Source organism: Ursus arctos, unplaced genomic scaffold (assembly GCF_023065955.2).
Source record: "Ursus arctos isolate Adak ecotype North America unplaced genomic scaffold, UrsArc2.0 scaffold_2, whole genome shotgun sequence".
Lineage (NCBI taxonomy): Eukaryota > Metazoa > Chordata > Mammalia > Carnivora > Ursidae > Ursus > Ursus arctos.
Genome location: NW_026622874.1, coordinates 37,268,829 through 37,287,594, shown reverse-complemented (window position 1 = coordinate 37,287,594; position 18,766 = coordinate 37,268,829). Strand labels below are relative to the sequence as shown.

General features: G+C 37.6%; 1 protein-coding gene across 2 annotated transcripts in view; it reads left to right on the top strand.

Annotated features, from left to right (window-relative positions):
- The first annotated feature begins 4,198 nt into the window (after positions 1 to 4,198).
- KIF14 (kinesin family member 14) overlaps positions 4,199 to 18,766 on the top strand; it is a 55,119-nt gene continuing 40,551 nt past the window's right edge. Inside the window, exons 1-11 of one of the 2 annotated variants that reach the window (XM_057315491.1) lie at positions 4,199 to 4,512; positions 6,590 to 7,854; positions 9,560 to 9,814; positions 10,441 to 10,528; positions 11,960 to 12,058; positions 13,289 to 13,341; positions 14,161 to 14,191; positions 14,639 to 14,746; positions 15,693 to 15,809; positions 16,277 to 16,392; positions 17,800 to 17,972. In XM_057315491.1, coding sequence (XP_057171474.1) covers positions 6,704 to 7,854; positions 9,560 to 9,814; positions 10,441 to 10,528; positions 11,960 to 12,058; positions 13,289 to 13,341; positions 14,161 to 14,191; positions 14,639 to 14,746; positions 15,693 to 15,809; positions 16,277 to 16,392; positions 17,800 to 17,972 — 2,191 coding nt within the window. In that variant the 5' untranslated portion in view covers positions 4,199 to 4,512; positions 6,590 to 6,703. Of the gene's footprint in view, positions 4,581 to 6,589; positions 7,855 to 9,559; positions 9,815 to 10,440; positions 10,529 to 11,959; positions 12,059 to 13,288; positions 13,342 to 14,160; positions 14,192 to 14,638; positions 14,747 to 15,692; positions 15,810 to 16,276; positions 16,393 to 17,799; positions 17,973 to 18,766 lie in introns of both variants that reach the window. The other variant, XM_057315492.1, reaches the window with a different exon arrangement.

The following is an 18,766-nucleotide window of genomic DNA, read 5'->3' as shown; positions in this document are numbered from 1 at the left end:
AATAATTTGAGTGACAGCTGGTTTTATGACTTTAGTCTCCCAAAAGAACTATTATTTTAGTGAGTCAAATTTGAAAACAGGTTTGAAAACATAAGGCATTTTTAAGGGCTGCTGTTTTGGCAGTGACAAAACATTCTGCCTGAACTGGAGAACAGGGCTCTGACACGGGCAGATGCTTTCGGGTGTTAGAAAGTGCCTTATGCCCTAAGTCAGGCAGATGCTGGCCACTGACCCAGAAAACTGAGTCTTGAAGTGGAATGAGGTTCATTCATGTTGCTCACCCTATGAACCTTACGCTGGCCAAATCTGCATTTTCTAGATTCCTCTTTCTTTCTTTCTTTCTTTCTTTCTTTCTTTCTTTCTTTCTTTCTTTCTTTCTTTCTTTCTTTCTTTCTTTCTCTTTCCTCTTCCTCCCTCCCTCCCTCCCTCTCTCCCTTCCTTCTTTCCTTCCTCCCTCCCTCTTTCTTTCTTTCTTTCTTTCTTTCTTTCTTTCTTTCTTTCTTTCTTTCTTTTAGATTTTATCTTTAAGTAATCTCTATATCCAATGTGGGCCTCAAACTCACAACCTGAGGCCAAGGGTCACATGCTCCTCTGACTGAGCCAGGTAGGTGCCCCTAGCTTCCCTTTTTTCATCTTCTTTCAAAAAGCCTACAAAATCTGCAGCTCTAAAAGAAACTAATCAAACTGGAGCAGAATTGAGATTACTACTGCTCCCCCTTGGAGATAGGTTTTCATTGCTCTTTTGATTTTTACGAGCACAGTGAGTCCATTACAAAACGACTCACTATTTCATCTTGTGGTTATTTCTAGGGATTAATTCATAATCCTCATCCTTCATAAAATAAGATGTGTCATTATTATAACAGAGAGCTTCTAAAATGCATGATTTCAGTTTCTCATCACCAGCCTTGAATAGGGCTTTTCAGTGTATAGTTTGGAGAGTTATATTAGACTATGCAATACAGTAGCTTACATTTATTGAGAATTAAAGCTCTGCCAGGCTCTATGCTAAGCACTTTGCATACATTATCTAATTTAATCCTCACTAGAACGCTTTAGGGTAGGTAGGTTCTCATCTGCAATTTCCATATGAGGGACCCGAGGCAACCAGAAGTTAAGTGACTTTCTTTTCTGGTCAGTCGTGGACAGGATTTGGAGAAGTCTATCTCAGTGTACTAAATAAAAGATCCAAATTCCTCTTGTGTAACCTGGAGATGGCTCACAGGTGGCCCTCGATTCTGTGGAGTATCATTCCTGTGGTTGGAATTAAATTGGGAATTTCTAAAAGCAATAAGAGGGAAATGTGCTTAATGTTAGATGAAGGTCCTCTGACAGTTTAGGGCTGGGCATTTGGGGAGGCAAAAGTGAGACAGACGAGGTCCTGCTCCATTTTGGGCTCACCATCTTGGGGGGCGGATTATGGTTTGGTTTATAGGCTATGCATTGTCTGGTCCTACTTAACTCATAACTTTAACCTTAACGGACACTTAATAGTGGTATGGTTTTGTTTTAGATTTATTTATTTATTTTAGAGAGAGAGCATGAGTGGGAGAAGGGGCAGAGGGAAAGGGAGAGGGCGGGAGAAAAGCAGATGCCCTGCTGAGCAGAGGGCCCAACCAGGCTCCATCTCATATCCCTGAGATGGTGACCTAAGCCGAAATCAAGATTCGGATGCTTGACTGACTGAGCCACCCAGGCACCATGGCACTTAATAGTTTTAATATGATTTATTTATTTCTCGTTTTTAACCACTTATTTATTTTTTTTTTAAGATTTTATTAATTTATTTGACAGAGAGAGACAGCCAGCGAGAGAGGGAACACAAGCAGAGGGAGTGGGAGAGGAAGAAGCAGGCTCCCAGTGGAGGAGCCTGATGTGGGGATTGATTTCAGGACTCCGGGATCACACCCTGAGCCGAAGGCAGATGCTTAACAACTGAGCCACCCAGGCGCCCCATCATTTTTAACCACTTAAAGCATTCTCTCAGGGTTGGGCATTGAGAATTTTTCCAGCTTGGGGCCAATATGGATAGACAATTTTCCTGCATATTTTCTGGTTTCTACTGAAATATTTTCTTAGAATAAATTTTTGTAGTATAGTTACTAGGTTAAAGAGTCTGAATATCTTTATGGTTCTGCCAACACATGATCATGTTGCTTTCTAGAAGGATTTGTGATTTGCATAATAAATATTTATTAAGCATCTACTATATACAAGCTTTATTATTAAGCATTAGGGATACAATGTGAACAGATATGGGTCCTGCCTTCAAGAAGCATACCAATTTCTGTCACTAGAAATATTAACTTCTAATTTTTTTTTTTAAGATTTTATTTTTGGGGTGTCTGGGTGTCTCAGTTGGTTAAGCGTTTGACTCATGATTTTTGACTCAGGTCATGATTGTGAGATGGAGGGTTGTGAGATCGAGCCCCAAGTTGGGTTCTGTGCTGGGCATGCTAAACATTCTTTCTCTCCAACTGCCTCTCCCCACCGCCAAAAGTTTTTTTAAATAAGGTTTTTATTATTTTTTTTTTAAGATTTCATTTATTTGAGAGAGACAAGAGAGAGCACAAGCAGAGGCAGGGGCAGGGGCAGAAGGAGAAGCAGACTCCCCGCTGAGCAGAGAGCCTGCCCTGGGGCTCCATCCCAGGACCCTGGGATCATGACCTGAGCCAAAGACAGACGCTTAAGTGAGTCAGCCTCCCAGGCGCCCCTAGATTTTATTATTTTTTAAAGTAGTCTCTATACCCAACTAGCCAAGGTGGGGCTCAAACTCATGACCCCAAGATGCGAGTTGCATGCTCTACCAACTTTGCCAGCCAGATACCCCTATACATTTAATTTTGTTGCAAAATCACCAGCACCGAAATGTCAAAAAATTTTTATTCTACTTGTTTATTTTTTTTAACTTTCATTAAATGATTGGGTATTTGCGTTCTATTTTTATATGAATTATTTTTGTGTGTAGGTTGATTCTTTTTGTGTGAAATACCATAGTCCATTTTTATATTATTTATTTTCTTATTCTACTGATAAACTAATTTTCCTTGTACAATTGAGAGAAATGTTTACATCTGTCATATTAAATATATTTTTCTTGTTAGCTTATATTTTATCATTTCATTATTACTTCCAATTACACATGCTTAAAATTTTTATGTATCTGAGATTGTCAGTCTTTTCCTTTACCATATCTTTTGCTTATAAACTGAATGACTATTTTCCCATAGATCTGATAAATATTTTATTCTTTTTTCTGATGGTTTCTCTACAACTTAATTTTAGAATGATTTTTAGAGTGAGTTTTAGAATAAGTACTTTATCATCCATTCAGTTTTTCTATATAGTTGGAGCCACTCCTGGTTTCCCTTCGTATCCCATTGAATACATTTCCATTACCTGCACTTTTGCCTTTTAAAAAAATGCTGTTGCTCAAAAAAAATTAAAAAAGTAAAAAAGTTAAACAAAAATAAAAAAATAAAAATACTGTTGCCTTATAACATCTGTTTGACTAGAGTTTCTTATTGATCTCGTTATATTTCAGAATGCATTTTTGCGTTTCAAAATCTTATTGGAATATATATTGAAACCGATAAATCTTAAATGACAGTGGCTTCGGAATTCTAATTATACCACCTGCTGGTTGCTTGTTCATAAGTTTAACTCTAAATTTCATCGGGAAACTGGGGATAATATTAATATTTGCCTCATAAAATTTTTAGGATTAAATGAAACAATTCCATGTGAGACATTTTGTACACTTTCTATCTCCAGGCTTTGCATAGGAAATAATAGAATCGTGTTAATTATTATGCTTAGCTTGAGGACAAATAGCCATTTTTACAACTTCATTATAAGGTGGATAGACCATGATTTTTTTATACTGAGGATCGACCAAATTGTCACTGCCACTCTTCTTACTTAAAATTCATCTTAGCGGGCTGCCAGATGCGACTCAGAATTCAGCCCCTTTGGAGAGTCGGATTTAAAGGTGCCTAAACTCCACGCCTCAGCTGGGCCCGGGGAGGGGCGGGCCCCGTTGCCTAGGAGATGGGGGGGCGGGTCTGCTGTTTAGAATCTTAGCAACCCAACGACCGGCACTTCCTGGGGGCGGGAGGAGGCGAGGGCGCGGCGCCCGACGCGACGTCCAGCAGCCAATCAGAAAGCAGGGCGCCCATTCAAATTGCGGCCGCAGAGGGAGCCCGCGGTGAGGGTTGTGAGTGGTGTGGACTTCCTCGAGGAGGTCTTTGAGAGTGGGGAACCCTGCAGAGGGGCGAAGTATCCGTGCTGTGGGGGCGTGCGGTCGCCTTCTCTACCGGCGACCCCTGAGGTGCGAGTGGAGGCCTTAGCGCGGGGTCCCCTACCGACCCCGGAATCCCGGTCGGCGGAGAAGGGGTCCCCGAAGGACGCGTGAGGGCGGCGCCTCTGTGGGGACCGGGAAGCCGGACTTGAGGGCCCCTCGGCCAGCAGCCTCACCCACTGAAGCCTCGCCCAGTCGGTTGGCATTAAGAGGTACACTCGCTGCCCCAGCCCTCGGAGTAACTAGCTGAGAACCCATCCACGGGGATCTTTTGGTTCAGGTTGTGACTTAAGTTTCCCTATTTCTTTTCATTCCACTCCTCTTTAAACTCCGGTGGCGAAAATTCCCAAACAAACAAAAAGCCCTATCTATTTGTGTAAGTAGCAAATAGTTTTTAGCTGCGGTAGAATTTCCAGAATCTTTTCTTGCCTTTAAATGTATTTCCGTAATAGGACATTCTATACTTTTAGTTAAAAGGTTGAAGGAAGGTGCTTATATCCTGACGATTTTTTCCCCCTTTTTTGGTGGGGTGGTGGTGGTAATGATTATTATTTAGAACTTTAAAAGACTTACTTAAAGGTTAACTTCTATTATTTTATTCCTGCATAGCAGTATCTATTTGAGCAAGTGTCATTTTACAAGTTAGAACCAGGCATGCAAATTTAAAGACTTGTTTACATCAATATTACCGGTTTGGTGCAGAGTTGACTAGAGGCCAGGCCTTTTAGCTGTCACTGCTGTTCTTTTTCTTTTAAACCATTAATGCTGGATAGATATTGTTGACATATTTACATACACACCTGTCTGGCTTGTTGTCTAACTGCTAGAGGGCAAGCTGTCTACTTATCTAATCTTGCATAATTTTTCTCAACAGAAGCAATTAATTTACTTACCGTAGTTATTGTCTATGGTATTTATTTGGGAATACTGTTTTGTGACCCCTCTCAAATTAATCTCCATGAGATATTCCTGTATTTAACATACATTCAACAGGTATTCTCAAAATGCTTTGTTCAGTCTTTGATTTAGGTGCCAGGGTTTCTGGTAGTCCCTCTCCTACTCTGCAAACAGGGAGTACTTAAATAAAAATCTTTGCTGACCTGCACATTCCTCCCCCCATCCTCCTCCCTCTTTTTTTCTTATTGTGTTAAAATGCACATAGCATGCATCCTCTCATCTGCTTTTACGTATACATTTTTAAGTGTATATCCTTAAATACATTCAGATTGCTGTGTAGCCATCACTACCATCCATCCCCATAAACCTTTGTCATCTTGTAAATCTGAAACTCTATACCTACTAAACAATAACTCCTCATTTTCCCCTGGCCCCATTATACTTTCTGTCTTTATGATTTTAACTACTCCAAGTACCTCATGTGAGTGGAAGCATACAACATTTGTCTTTTTGTGACTGGCTTATTTCACTTAGCATTAGGTCTTCAAGGTTCATCCATGTCGTAGCATATTGCAGCATTTCTTTTTAAGGCTGTACAATATTTCACTGTATGCATATACCACATTTTGGTAAGCCATTCATCTGTCCACGGACGCTTGGGTTGCTTCTATATTTTAGCTATCGCGAATAATGCTGCTGTGAACATGGGTGTACAAATGTCTCTTCAAGACCCTGCTTTTAATTCTTTTGGTTAGATATCCAGAAGTAGAATTTCTAGGTCATATGGTAATTCTATTTTTAGTTTTTTTAGGAACTTCAGTACTATTTTCCACAGTGGCTGTGCCATTTTACATTTCCGCCAGTAGTGCGCAAGGGTACCAATTTCTCCACATCCTTGCCAACGCTTGCTTTTCTGTTAGTAGCCATCCTAAAGGGTGCGATGTCGTATCTCATTGTAGTTTCGATTTGCATTTCCCTAATGGTTAGTGATGTTGAGCATCTTCTTATGTGCTTACTGGCCATTCGAATATCTTCTTTGACACGCACTATTTGCATCTTTTTAAGTCACTTGGCACCTGTGTCCTGATGTAAGGGAAATCTGTGTATTTCTTCTAAACCAGGTAAATAGGAGCAGGGTCTTGTTTTTGAAATCCATAGTATCTATCAGAGGGCCTGGCACATAATAGGGACTCAGTAAATATTTGTTGCATAATGATTATAAGCTCTTTGAAGGCAGAGATTTGTCTGAAGCTACTTGGGAACAGTATCTGAGGAGGAGATTGTGATTTATTCTAACATATTCCTCTGGGAAGTTACTTTTACAATGGAAGGTTCTCATATTTTCTAATGCCTGTTTATACTCTTACAATCTAATTTTTTTTTTGTTAACAGTTTAGCAGGTAACTGGAAACTGATACAGAAAATATGGCTGGAAGTCAAATGAACATCTAAAGGAGAGCTTCGGTTCTTCACCAACATTCTTTTTTAAAACAACTTGCTGCCACAATGTCAGTATACACTGCACATAATAGAAATAACAGGGATGTCCTTGGTATACCTTCTTCCCCAAAGAGTTCATCACTGAATGTCCTCACCCATAGTAGCAGACGTAAGCTGCATTTGAATTCGGATATGTCAGAATGTGAAAATGATGATCCATTATTGAGATCTGCAAGTAAAATCAGAGACATAAATAGTACTTATGTGATTTCTGCCTGTAAAAAAACAGGAGAGGTACCTCTTACCCCTGACCCCGTAGGTAGATTGGCACTTCAGAGAAGAGTGACAAGGAACAAAGAATCATCCTTGTGCGGCAGTGAGCTGGGAGCCTCAACTGAAAAAACTGCAGAGACACGTCTTACATTACAACGTCGTGCTAAAACAGAATCTGTGGAAAAGTGGAAAACAGCTCAAACAGATTCTGTGGAAAAGTGGAAAACAGCTCAAACAGATTGTGTCAAAAAGTGGAAAATAACACAGAATGTGGGAAGCCCAACAGAAAATGATTGTGCTTCCCTGGAAGCGAGGAGAAAGGTAACAATTATAAATAATGATAAAGACTCTTTCGCTGCATCTTTTGTACCTTTAGCCGAAGACCCAAAAGACATTGAAATGATGGCTGATGCAAAACACAAGGAAACATTTTCTGCCCTCCCTGGGGCAAATGAACACGTTGCACTTAAATACTTAAGTAATAGAGCACCCACTGATCCCCAGAGTCAGACTAAAGTTGTTTCCTCTGGACACTTGGCAACAAAGCCTCTTCAGAGCAAGGTGAACTTCAAAGTGCCAGGAACAGCAAACTTACATCATAGAAGTATTGGGAAGGATACGGCAAAAAATTCAAATAAATTTGAAAGCTTAGAGAAAAGAACACCTGCGAAGTACATCGTAGGACACAAATGGACACCGAAGTGTGGCACGTCACAGCTTACGAGCCCAGCTGCATCGACGCTGAAAAATAGGGTGCCAGGCCTCCAAGTTAAACAAAAGCCAAGAAGTTCTCTTCTAACAAATGAAAGGGAAAGGTCACAAGAAAATACACTCCCTCTTGAAGAGGAAATGGCAGGTCGGAACACGTCTATAGAAACAGACCCCTTAAAAGTAGAGAACAGTCAAGTGACAGTGGCAGTACGTGTGAGGCCTTTCAGCAAGAGGTATGTTACACTTTTTAAAATCTAAGGCCAAACTAGTGACATGTAATGTGTCTGATTCCTCTATGACTTTGGAAAATGAGTGCATTCATTCATGCATCTTCAAGCTTGGTGGTGGCATTTCTAGGTAGAGAGAACTTTTAGGTTTAGTTGTAGAAACCCTCAATATTTTTGATGATTGGGTGCAAAATTAAAACATTGAAATCACCATATTTTGCAAATGTAAATTTCTTTAGATTTACTGCTTTGAAAACATCAGAATGACAAGTCTCTAATGCAGTCTGCTTTCAAATCTGCCATATGTGGCGGGCTCTTCTGTGTTTCCCTTAAAAAGAGCACTTGTTAGGTTGCTTATTCCCCAAAGAGGTCCTTCCAAAACCCCATCTGGCGTAGTATCATCCCCATCATCATCTCTGATATGTAGTAGTTAGAAATGCAGTGATTTATGAGATCTGATGTTGATGGTAAAAAAAATCTCTCTCCAAAGTGATTGTGGATGAGATAGTCACAGATTACAGGTAGGGCTGAGAAAGATGGACATGACAAAATGTGAATGTGGCATCTAATTATTTTTGAATGTTTTGTGGGGTGACTGCAAAAAACTTCAGAGTAGTAGTTGTTAACTCTGTTGTATATGTAAGCAAGATGTGAAAGGATATGGTGACTGCTGCCGTGGGGGAAGGAACCCCTAGTTTGAACCAAAAGGGTCAGTGATTAAAGGCAAGTTGTACAAGTGCTTTAAAGCCTGTTAGTGAAGGTGTGGGGTTAGTGGTAAGTGAGAGAACTGAGGGTGAGTTGGCTGGAGAGAATGGGGAAACCTCAAAGACAGGCCTCAAGGATCATGATAGGATGAGAGGCAACAGAAAAAACAAGAGCTGGTAGGAATAAACCCCACAATGGATGACTAACCTGAAGAGAACTAGTAACGAACCGAGTACTTGAGTCTCATCAGATAAGCCATGTAAACTGGGCTGATAGCAAGGGTGATGGGGCACTTGTCACATTGAAGAAGCAAGTAGTTTCCAGGATAAATTCTGATCTAAAGCAGAGTTGGGGCAAAAAAGGCTATCTGGGACCAGACAAAGACTGATAATATTTTTCTGCAGATATAGAGTAAGTGAAAGATTTCCACCTAAGTCTCAGATGAAAGAAGGATGCACATGAAAATCCATGATTTTAAGGGAGATAATCTAACAGAGGGAGGGACCTTTGGATTAACAGTAACAATAGGCAGTAGCCCAAAGAGATTTATGATTGAGACTTACATTTAACTGAGCTTGTTGAAATTATATTTGCATTTCAGGTCAGGTTTATATAGATCTGCACATCTGAAACATCTTTATAGTATATTAAAAAGTCTCCAGATTTGGACTGAAGGGTATAGTTAGATTATAGTGGGTGGGATGGGCGAAGAGAGAGCTCGAGAGAAAAAGGAAAAAGATGGAAAATCCTGTAAAAGTAGGGTGATTTTTCAGACAACAGATCTGGGACTCCATTTTCCCTTTAAGCAGTGGCGCTGGAGCTGTAGGAAACATATATTTGGGAACCCACTATATTAGCTGGTCTACATTTTCCACATAAAACTAAAGGATTATTTTATTCTGGAGGAATGTATTTAACTAGTTTTGAGGTTCTTATTATAGTCTATGGAATAATACTCCAAATAATTACAGTAACTTATTATTTTTCTTTGTGCTTCTTTGTAAAGAGAGAAGGTCGAAAAAGCATCCCAGGTAGTCTTCATGAACGGGGAAGAAATAGCTGTGGAACATCCTGACATGAAACAAGTTTATAATTTTCTTTATGATGTTGCGTTCTGGTCTTTTGATGAATGCCATCCCAACTATGCTAGCCAGACAACTGTTTATGAGACGCTAGCAGTACCGCTCCTAGAACGTGCCTTCGAAGGCTACAATACCTGTCTCTTCGCTTATGGTCAGACCGGCTCTGGAAAATCATATACGTAAGTGTTATTCCAGGTACAGTTATTGCGAATGTTTTAATCTTTGGTGAGAAACGGCATGGTTTGATAGAGAGAATGTAGTTTTGAAACCACACAGATCCGGGCTCAGATCTCATCCATTGTATATACTGGTTCTGCAAACTTGGGCATGTTACTTAACCCCTGGGCTTTAGCTTGTGCAGGAGATACTGTTTACTTTGTAAGTGTCATTGGCCCATTTTTCTGTGCATAATACGTCTTGTGTAAACCCAAGCCCAGAGAGGTTATTTTGTAAATATTATTGTGAGAATTAAAAGTAATTATCTAATAAATGGTATTAAAGGTTCTGCTTGTATTTTTTCACAGCTCTCTGAATTAGATAGCTCTTATTTATTCCCATTAGAAGAGGAAGTTGAAATTTACTGGGGTTAAGTATCTTGTTTAAGATCACAGAGCTAATAAGTGGTGAGATCAAGATTTGAATTCAGGAAGATCTGACTTCAGAGCCTAGGTTATTAGATATTAATAATGTGGTTTAATTAGCTTGCTTCCCATTCACTCCCCAACCCATTTCCCCAAAAAGAATTAAAAGAACACTAATTCGTTTTATCCCTCTCCACCCCTGCCATTCATTATGTATTTTCCAGGATGATGGGACTTAGTGAAGAACCAGGAATAATTCCAAGGTTTTGTGAAGATCTTTTTGCTCAAGTAGCCAAAAAACAAACCCAAGAGGTATGTTCTCATCTGTAGGCCTTCATATTAGACTAGAAAACAGTCAAATCAAATTAAAATCAGAGTCATGGGATGCCTGGGTGGCTCAGTCAGCTAAGTGTCTGCCTTTGGATCAGGTCATGATCCCGGAGTGCTGGGATCAAGCCTGACATTGGAATCTCTGCTCAGTGGGGAGTCTGCTTCTCCTTCTGCCCCTCACTCCACTCTCATGCTCTCTATCACCCTCTCTGTCTCTCAAATAAATAAATAAAATCTTAAAAAATAAAAATAAAATCAGAGTCATCATCCCTAAGGAAATAATGGGAGATGTAATTTTAAGTTCTAGATCGTTCTCCTTTGGAACAGTGGTATGGAGGAGAGAAGTTGGAGATTCAAAATTTCAGAATAAATTCCCCTTGATGGGTAATGACAGAAGGATCATCTCTTCTGTCCTCTCTAGCTTTTCCGACTTTATTACTTTTGTGTATGTGTCGTGGCTTATAATGTGGCCGTTATGTTTGCAGTCAGGCAGGCACACAGACTTCACTCAGGACAGTAGGCATAAACTTTAGAACAACATGAAGCAGAGAGTAGTGATGCTGGAGTTTGAACCCAGATTCAACTTCGAAAGCCATGCTCTTTACACTGCACTACACCTGAAAAATCTGTACTGGCTTCCCCTTTCTCTTATTCATTCGTACATGCAGCCAGTATTTACTGGGCATCAGCTGTTTGCCAAGCAGTCTATTAGATCAATTTTTTCCAGATTTGCTTGATCATTAGAATTACCAGGAACGTGTCAGGGGCAGGTTTTTGTGTGTGTGTTTGACTGTGTGTATGTGTGTTTGTGTATGTATGTGTACACTTGCAAAAAAAATCTCTTCTGGAGATTCTGGTTTAGTTCATCTGGGCTACAGCTGGGAATTTACAGTTTTCCTACTTCCCACTAGTGATTCTTATGATAAGGGAAATTAGGAGAAATACTGTGCAAGATTTGGGAATATGAAGTTTAAAGACCCAGTCCCTGTAGTTAAGAGAGTATAATGGAGAAATGTACCAGTAAATAGCCAAGTACAGGCAACTTAATGATAAATAAATTAAAGTAAATACTATGATAGAGTAAGAACAGTGTGCTGTGAGAATATATAAGATTAAAGGTTTTCTTAGATGAGGGATAACAGCTTATTCTTGAAGGAAACATAGCAGGGCTAGACTAAGGTTGTGACTGTAAGGTTGAATATTAGAGAGATCTTAGTAAGTAGAACTTCTTTGGAGAAATGTCTATTCAAGTCCTTTGCCCGTTTTTAAATTGGGTTGTTTGTCTTTTTGCTGTTGAGTCGTAACAGTCCTTTATATATACCAGATACTAGAACCTTATCAGATATATGATTTGCAAAAAATGCAAGGGTTTTTAAAATAAGTTGCATGCTGTGTTTCTATTCCTCCTACTAGGTCAGCTACCACCTTGAAATGAGCTTTTTTGAAGTATATAATGAAAAAATTCATGATCTTCTGGTTTGTAAAGGCGAAAACGGGCAGAGAAAGCAACCAGTAAGATTGAAACTATTTATGATTTGTTTTTAATTTGTTTTTATAAATGCATATAGTTATACTAGTTCTCAAGATGACCTAGATAGCTTGCATTTTCACTAAAATCGCTATTGTATGATAGCAAATGCTTGGGATCTAGTCTAAATGAGCAAATAAATAGTAAATAAACTGAACATCATTGTTAGTGGAAATTAAGTTAGTTATTAAATTTAGCCTCTTTTAAAGCAAATGTTGTATCAAAATTAAAGATTAAATTTTTGTTTCAAGATTTAGTTGGACCACGTAAATCAAACACCAAATCCCTAAAGCCAAAAAGCAGTAGAAGTTTAAGAATTGTATTGTTATTATAGAATATGTATCTTATTTGATTATTTAGTAAATTGGTATCTCGTACATAATATTTTCTCTGAAATAGGAAGTTCCACAAATACATAATCTTTTAAAAAAACTATCAAAATGTGAAATTTGGGGGGTACATGGGTGGCTCAGTTGCTTAAGCCTCCAACTCTTGATTTTGATTCAGGTCATGATCTCACGGTCGTGGGACTGAGCCCTTCATCGGGCTCTGCGCTCAGCACAGCAGAGAGTCTGCTGGAGATTCTCTCTCTCCCTTTGCACCCACCCCCCTGCATGCTCTCGCTCTCAAATAAATAGTCTTTCCTTTAAAAGGATATAAAATTTTTAATTTTGAAAAAGACCTTGGAGAGCAAGAAACTAAAATCTAAAGAGATCACTTGACTTATTCAAAGTCATATAGCTTATTGTTGGTAACATCAAGAATCTTAAACTTGACATTCTCTTCTTTGACTTACATGTGTTTTAAATTTCTGGTTACAAAGTTTAAAACATATAATGTAAAACTGGAAAAAATTTTAACTGAAATTTACTGAACATATTTTAGAGAGATATTTAAAAGTATAGAGATAATAGCTACTGCAGGTCTTAAGAATAAAGAGCTAGTAAACTTTTGGTGCTACAGCGAACTATGGCATACTGTGAAAAGTTGGTGATACTGAAGCAGTGTCTTATGCCTTACAGATTTGTGTTTGTGAGAACCTTTATATTTTCTCTTGGTCAAGTAAAGGCAAATCTCTTTGCCTTAAACTCCAAATATAGAAGAAAAGATCATTTAAAATTGTGTTTTATGTGAAATATACCATATGAATATGTTTTATATGAATATGAAATACTTGTTATGCCCTTAATAATGCTACTGTTTGTTTCTATTAGCTGAGAGTAAGGGAGCATCCTGTCTCTGGACCGTATGTTGAAGCTCTGTCAATGTAAGTGTTTGGCACAGCAAAAGCAAGGAGGAGAGAAGTAATGAATAGACTGAATGTTGTTTTCATTTGCTTCCCCAACTTTGAAACCCTGAATAACTATTTATCCTTCTACCCTGATGTTGTTCAATTAATTTTTCCTCTCTTTCCAACTAGAGTGTTAACTGTTTGTTTTTGTATTTGTTTATAACTTTCACAGCACCTGTAAAGTGCCTGGCGTGTAGAGTGTTAGTTATACTGTGTGTGAGATACTTGGTTTTTCTCCCTGTTATCCCCTTTCCCCATTCAGTGAAGCCTTCCCTTTTGAGCTGCTTTTTATATCTATTACTTTAAGCTGAAGAGAGGAGAAGGTGCTAAGATGAGTTTAGTGTTGAGAGTGTGAAACATGCTAAGGGTCATTTATTTCACCTTTGAACACTCCAAATGCTTTCTTTAAAGGAAAGGGGAAGTGATTAGGTATGAATTCAGCTCCATTCAATAAATCTGGGATTATGTTGAGACCCATACATACTACCATACCCACCCCCACATATATGTCAAGTATATGTTTTGGTCTCATGATTTAGACTTGACTATTATAGTGTTAAGAGCTAAACTGCTTCATTAATAAAAACCATACTTTTCGGTAAAATTAAAACATTTTCTACCCTTTAAGAATGGAGATAGTGAAAGATTCTGTGAGAGTCAGTATAATAATATCTATGAATTATTCAACTGTGGTCTTTAGAGAGTAATTATGTAATTGAAAGATTATTATTGTTTTATGAGAATAAGAGTGTAATTATCAGTAAAAACAATTTTCTTTTTCCTTTTTAAAAATAGGAATGTTGTCAGTTCTTACTCTGATATCCAGGTAAGATTGCTTGTATTTTATCTTCTTTCCACTAGATAGAAAGATCATACTCATAAGTATTCATAAGAATATTTCTCCTTAATTGCTACTTGCATACGTAAAAGGTTAATCTTGTTAATTCATTATGAGCTGATTTTGTTTGTTAAACTTCAATCAAAGGAATTACTCTTCTGAGGTAAAAATAAAAGTTGACTATCGTAGCAGCTTAGCATTATTGAAATAGTCTTTTAAAGGTGTCATTTCCTGATTCAGATATCTGTGATGGAAGCAAAATTGACAGTGGGAATACAAATTATTAAATGACAAACATTTATTAATTTCATTTTATAAACAGATTATAAAGTGCGTATATGTTGCCAAACATGCTTACTTAACTTTGTTGTTTCTTAATTTGTTCCAATCAATTTTAGTTTGCAGTTCTGACCTCCCTCTCTTCTTTCTTGTAAGAGTTGGCTAGAATTGGGAAATAAACAAAGAGCAACTGCTGCTACTGGTATGAACGATAAAAGCTCTCGCTCTCATTCGGTTTTCACCCTGGTGATGACTCAGACCAAGGTATTCTTTTTGCTGATTATTTTATTCTTTAAATCAAAAGTAAGAGTCTGGTAATATAAATGTATAATATATTTGGATTTTAGTATACACAGTAACTGAATGACTTTTGTATATATGGCAGTATTTTTTTTACTGTTTGAAAATCAATAATATAGGATTATTAATTTATGATATCATTGATATTAGTATGATAATAATATTAGGGTATGATAATATGTTTTCCATACATGGTAATTGTACAGTATTTGGAAAAACATATCAGAAAGTCAAAGATTTTCAAAAACTCAGCCATAGGTTCCACTGCTCAAATAAAGCCCCTCTAAACATTTTGGTATATAGTATTTTAGTTGTTTTACAATCACACTTAAACAAATTTACAAAATGTGCAATAATTTTAGGCCATTAAAAGTCTTCGCCAAATATTTTTCATAGCTGTATAATATTCCAGTGACTATTCCAGTTCCTCTACTTTTGGACATTTATGTTGCTTTTAAATATCTTGTTCCTTTGGGGCACCTGGCTGGTTCAGTCAGAAGAGCATGTGACTCTTGATCTTGGGGTTGTGAGTTTGAGCCACGTGATGGGTATAGAGATTACTTAAATAAATCAAATAAATAAATACCTTGCTCCTTTCATGCTGGGATAAATAATACCTTTGTACATTAAGCCTTTGCTCTATTTATGGTTGTTTCCTTAATATAATTGGGTAGTTGTGAGTTTTTTATCTCTTTAATGTCATTTCCTTTATTTTGGCATAATGCAAGCATTGCTCCACGTATTCTTGAATGTTTATTATAAATTATAAATGATTGCACATTTGTGAAAAGGTAATTTAAAGAATAAATGAGTGGTTTGTAATCTTGTATAACTTTCCCTTTCAAGACTTACATTGATAGCAAGTCATGGAAGAATTTATGACATATTATTTTAACGTCCTTTGCTATAGACAGAATCTGTGGAAGGGGAAGAACATGATCACAGAATAACGAGTCGGATAAACCTGATAGATCTGGCAGGCAGTGAGCGCTGTTCCACAGCTCAAACCAGCGGAGATCGACTGAAGGTATATATGAGGTTTTCTGGGGCGCCTGGCTGCCTCAGTCAGTGGAGCATGTGACTCTTGATCTCGAGGTTGTGAGTTCGAAACCATGCTGGGTATAGAGTTTACTTAAAAGAAATAAAATCTTAAAAAAAAAAAATGAGGCTTTTCTCATTTTAATAAAACTTATTCCCCAGGGCATTATTTTTAGGAGATTGCAAACTAAATATATTTAACAACAACAACAAACAAAAACAAAAACTATCTTTATCTGTAGTTTATAGACTGCACTGCTGTGGTTTAAAGAGAGATCTTTACTTTGGGTTATGATTAATTTTCAAAGAAAATTAGTAATTTTGAGTTATAAGAAAGTTGGTAGTTTATGGAAGAAAATATTTACTTGGTAATTATATGAGGGAAGGAATGTATTTGTGAAATAAATGTATTGCTGAGCAGTTATTTTAAATTAGATGTTTTTATCTTGTATACAGGAAGGTGTGAGTATTAACAAGTCCTTGCTCACATTGGGAAAGGTTATATCTGCACTTTCTGAACAAGCAAACCGAAAGAGAGTTTTTATTCCTTACCGTGAATCTGTTCTTACATGGCAAGTATCTTTTGAAGTACAAAGAACTCTATAAAATATAATGAATATTATGGGGAAGAGAACTGACTTCATATAGCCTTGGAACAGAGAAGAAGTGCTTAGCAGCGTGAATTCTAGAGCCAGACTACGTGGATCTGAACCTTGGCTCTGCATCCTATAAGCTCTGTGACTTCGGGCAAATCACTTCATGTTCTAATCTGTTTCTTCGTCTGTAAAATGAGGAAAATAACAATACCTACCTTTTAGGGTTATAGTGAAGATTAAATAACTGCTATGAAACTCTTAATGCATAGTATGTGCTGTACTAGTATAAACAACTAGTACTATACTTACTATTTCTAGTGCTTAATGTTTGAGCATATATGATACCTCCAGACATGTTGCCATGTGTGTAAAGTGAAATTGTTTTGTGTGGCACCCACTGACTAGCATTTAAGTGTTCAGTAAGAGTTTTTGTTAATGAAAATTTTTCATTAATCAGATACATTACATTCAAATTACATCTGTATAGATTTAACATCCAGTTGTGATAAACATTAATATAATTTTGATAAGGGCTGCATCTCTCCTTGACAGCCCCGATGCGAGGCTCGGTCTCAGGACCCTGAGATCATGACCTGAGCCAAAATCAAGAGTTGACGGTTAGCTGACTGAGCCACCCAGGCCCTCCCGACCACTGTGTGTCTTTATAATTGGTTTATAAGAATGTAGTTGTCACCTGAAAACATTTAAGGGAAAATCTGATTTTTTTGGTTCTTTTTGAAAGCTAAGAATAGTGAAATTCATTCTGCATTAACAAAGGTGTTTTAGTCTCATATTATCTTTTCTCCTCTAAAAGGGGGCTTTTGCATATAGTGGAAAACAAAATTTTTGTTTATATGCCCATTCATCATTTTCAATATTTATTGAGCACCTGTTCCTAAAGGTTGTGGTAGCACTGGGAATACAGAGATGACCAACCCACGTAGTTTCTTTCCTGAAGTGGCTCACAGTCTAGTCTGGGGCATGGGGAGTGGTATCTTACTAAATATTTGATGGTTAACCATATTTTAAATCTTTGTACCAGTTACTGTTTCATGAAACAATATAAAAAGTATAAGATAAAACAAAATGTTCATGAGATCTAAAAATAACTACAAATACCATAAAAGTTCTGAATGGTGTTGCTCATGGCCGGCTCAGTCCATAGAGCATGTGACTCCTGATCTCAGGATCATGAGTTCAAGCCCCACATTGGGTGTAGAGCTTACTTAAAAAAAATAAAAGTAAAAAGTCCTGAATGGTATGTGAGTGAACAGTATAATCCTGTATCATATACCCTATTAGTTTGTTTTGTGCTTTCTACATAATTACTGCTATTAGGTTGTTGTAGAAACATAGTCTAATTATAACTTATTTTCCTTGAAGGCTGTTAAAAGAAAGTCTGGGTGGAAATTCAAAAACTGCAATGATTGCTACCATCAGTCCCGCTGCCAACAACATTGAAGAAACATTAAGCACACTGAGATATGCCAGCCAAGCCCGAATGATAGTCAATATCGCCAAAGTAAATGAAGATATGAATGCTAAGTTGATTAGAGGTGAAGATTTTTCTAAACATTTAATTATTTTGTAACAGTTAAATCTCAAATATTAATCTCAGTCATGAAAATACGCAACTTAAGAAAATTAAAGATTTTTCTTTCATACCTACTTATAATAGATACTAGTCATCATTCTACAATGATGCGGGAAGAGAGATGGAAGGATGATGGGAAAGAGAATTAGTAAGGGGAAAACAAGCAGAAAAAGACAGAAAATAGAGAGTGGGTAAAGGGGAAATGGCAAGCATAGAAAAATAATCTTATAGACTGAGTCAGATGTGTGCAGCAGAATAGCAATACTGTGATTTATTACTTTTCCTCTTATGATCTTTCCTCCATTGTCATTCTGTTTATCAGCTCTATTCTGGCTTAGTTCGTTGATGTAAAGGATAGTGATCTGAAGGCTTGAGTTTCTAGCATAGGCCTAACTTCATTTATGCTCAGTACTACTTTCTGTGTATTTCTTGGGGATCACTTGCTTAGGATGGACTTGAGTACCTGTAAGGAACCTTGATTTGTGCAGTTTTCGCTTTGCTTATGTGGAACTACCATCGTTTCATGGTCCTTTGTCCTCTGGCCCTGTGAGCAGCAGAGGGTAAATGTTTACTTCAGAGAAGCAGGCCAGAGAAGAATGAATTTGCTGTATTACAGTCCATCTTCTCCCTTTTGGATTCCCCTCTCTTTCACAAATAGGGCTATTTTCATTAAAAAGAAGTACTCTGAACTCCAGCTTGAAAAATCTTTGATTTTTTATCCAACATGTCTTTATGAGTAAGGTTTGCCTTGGGACA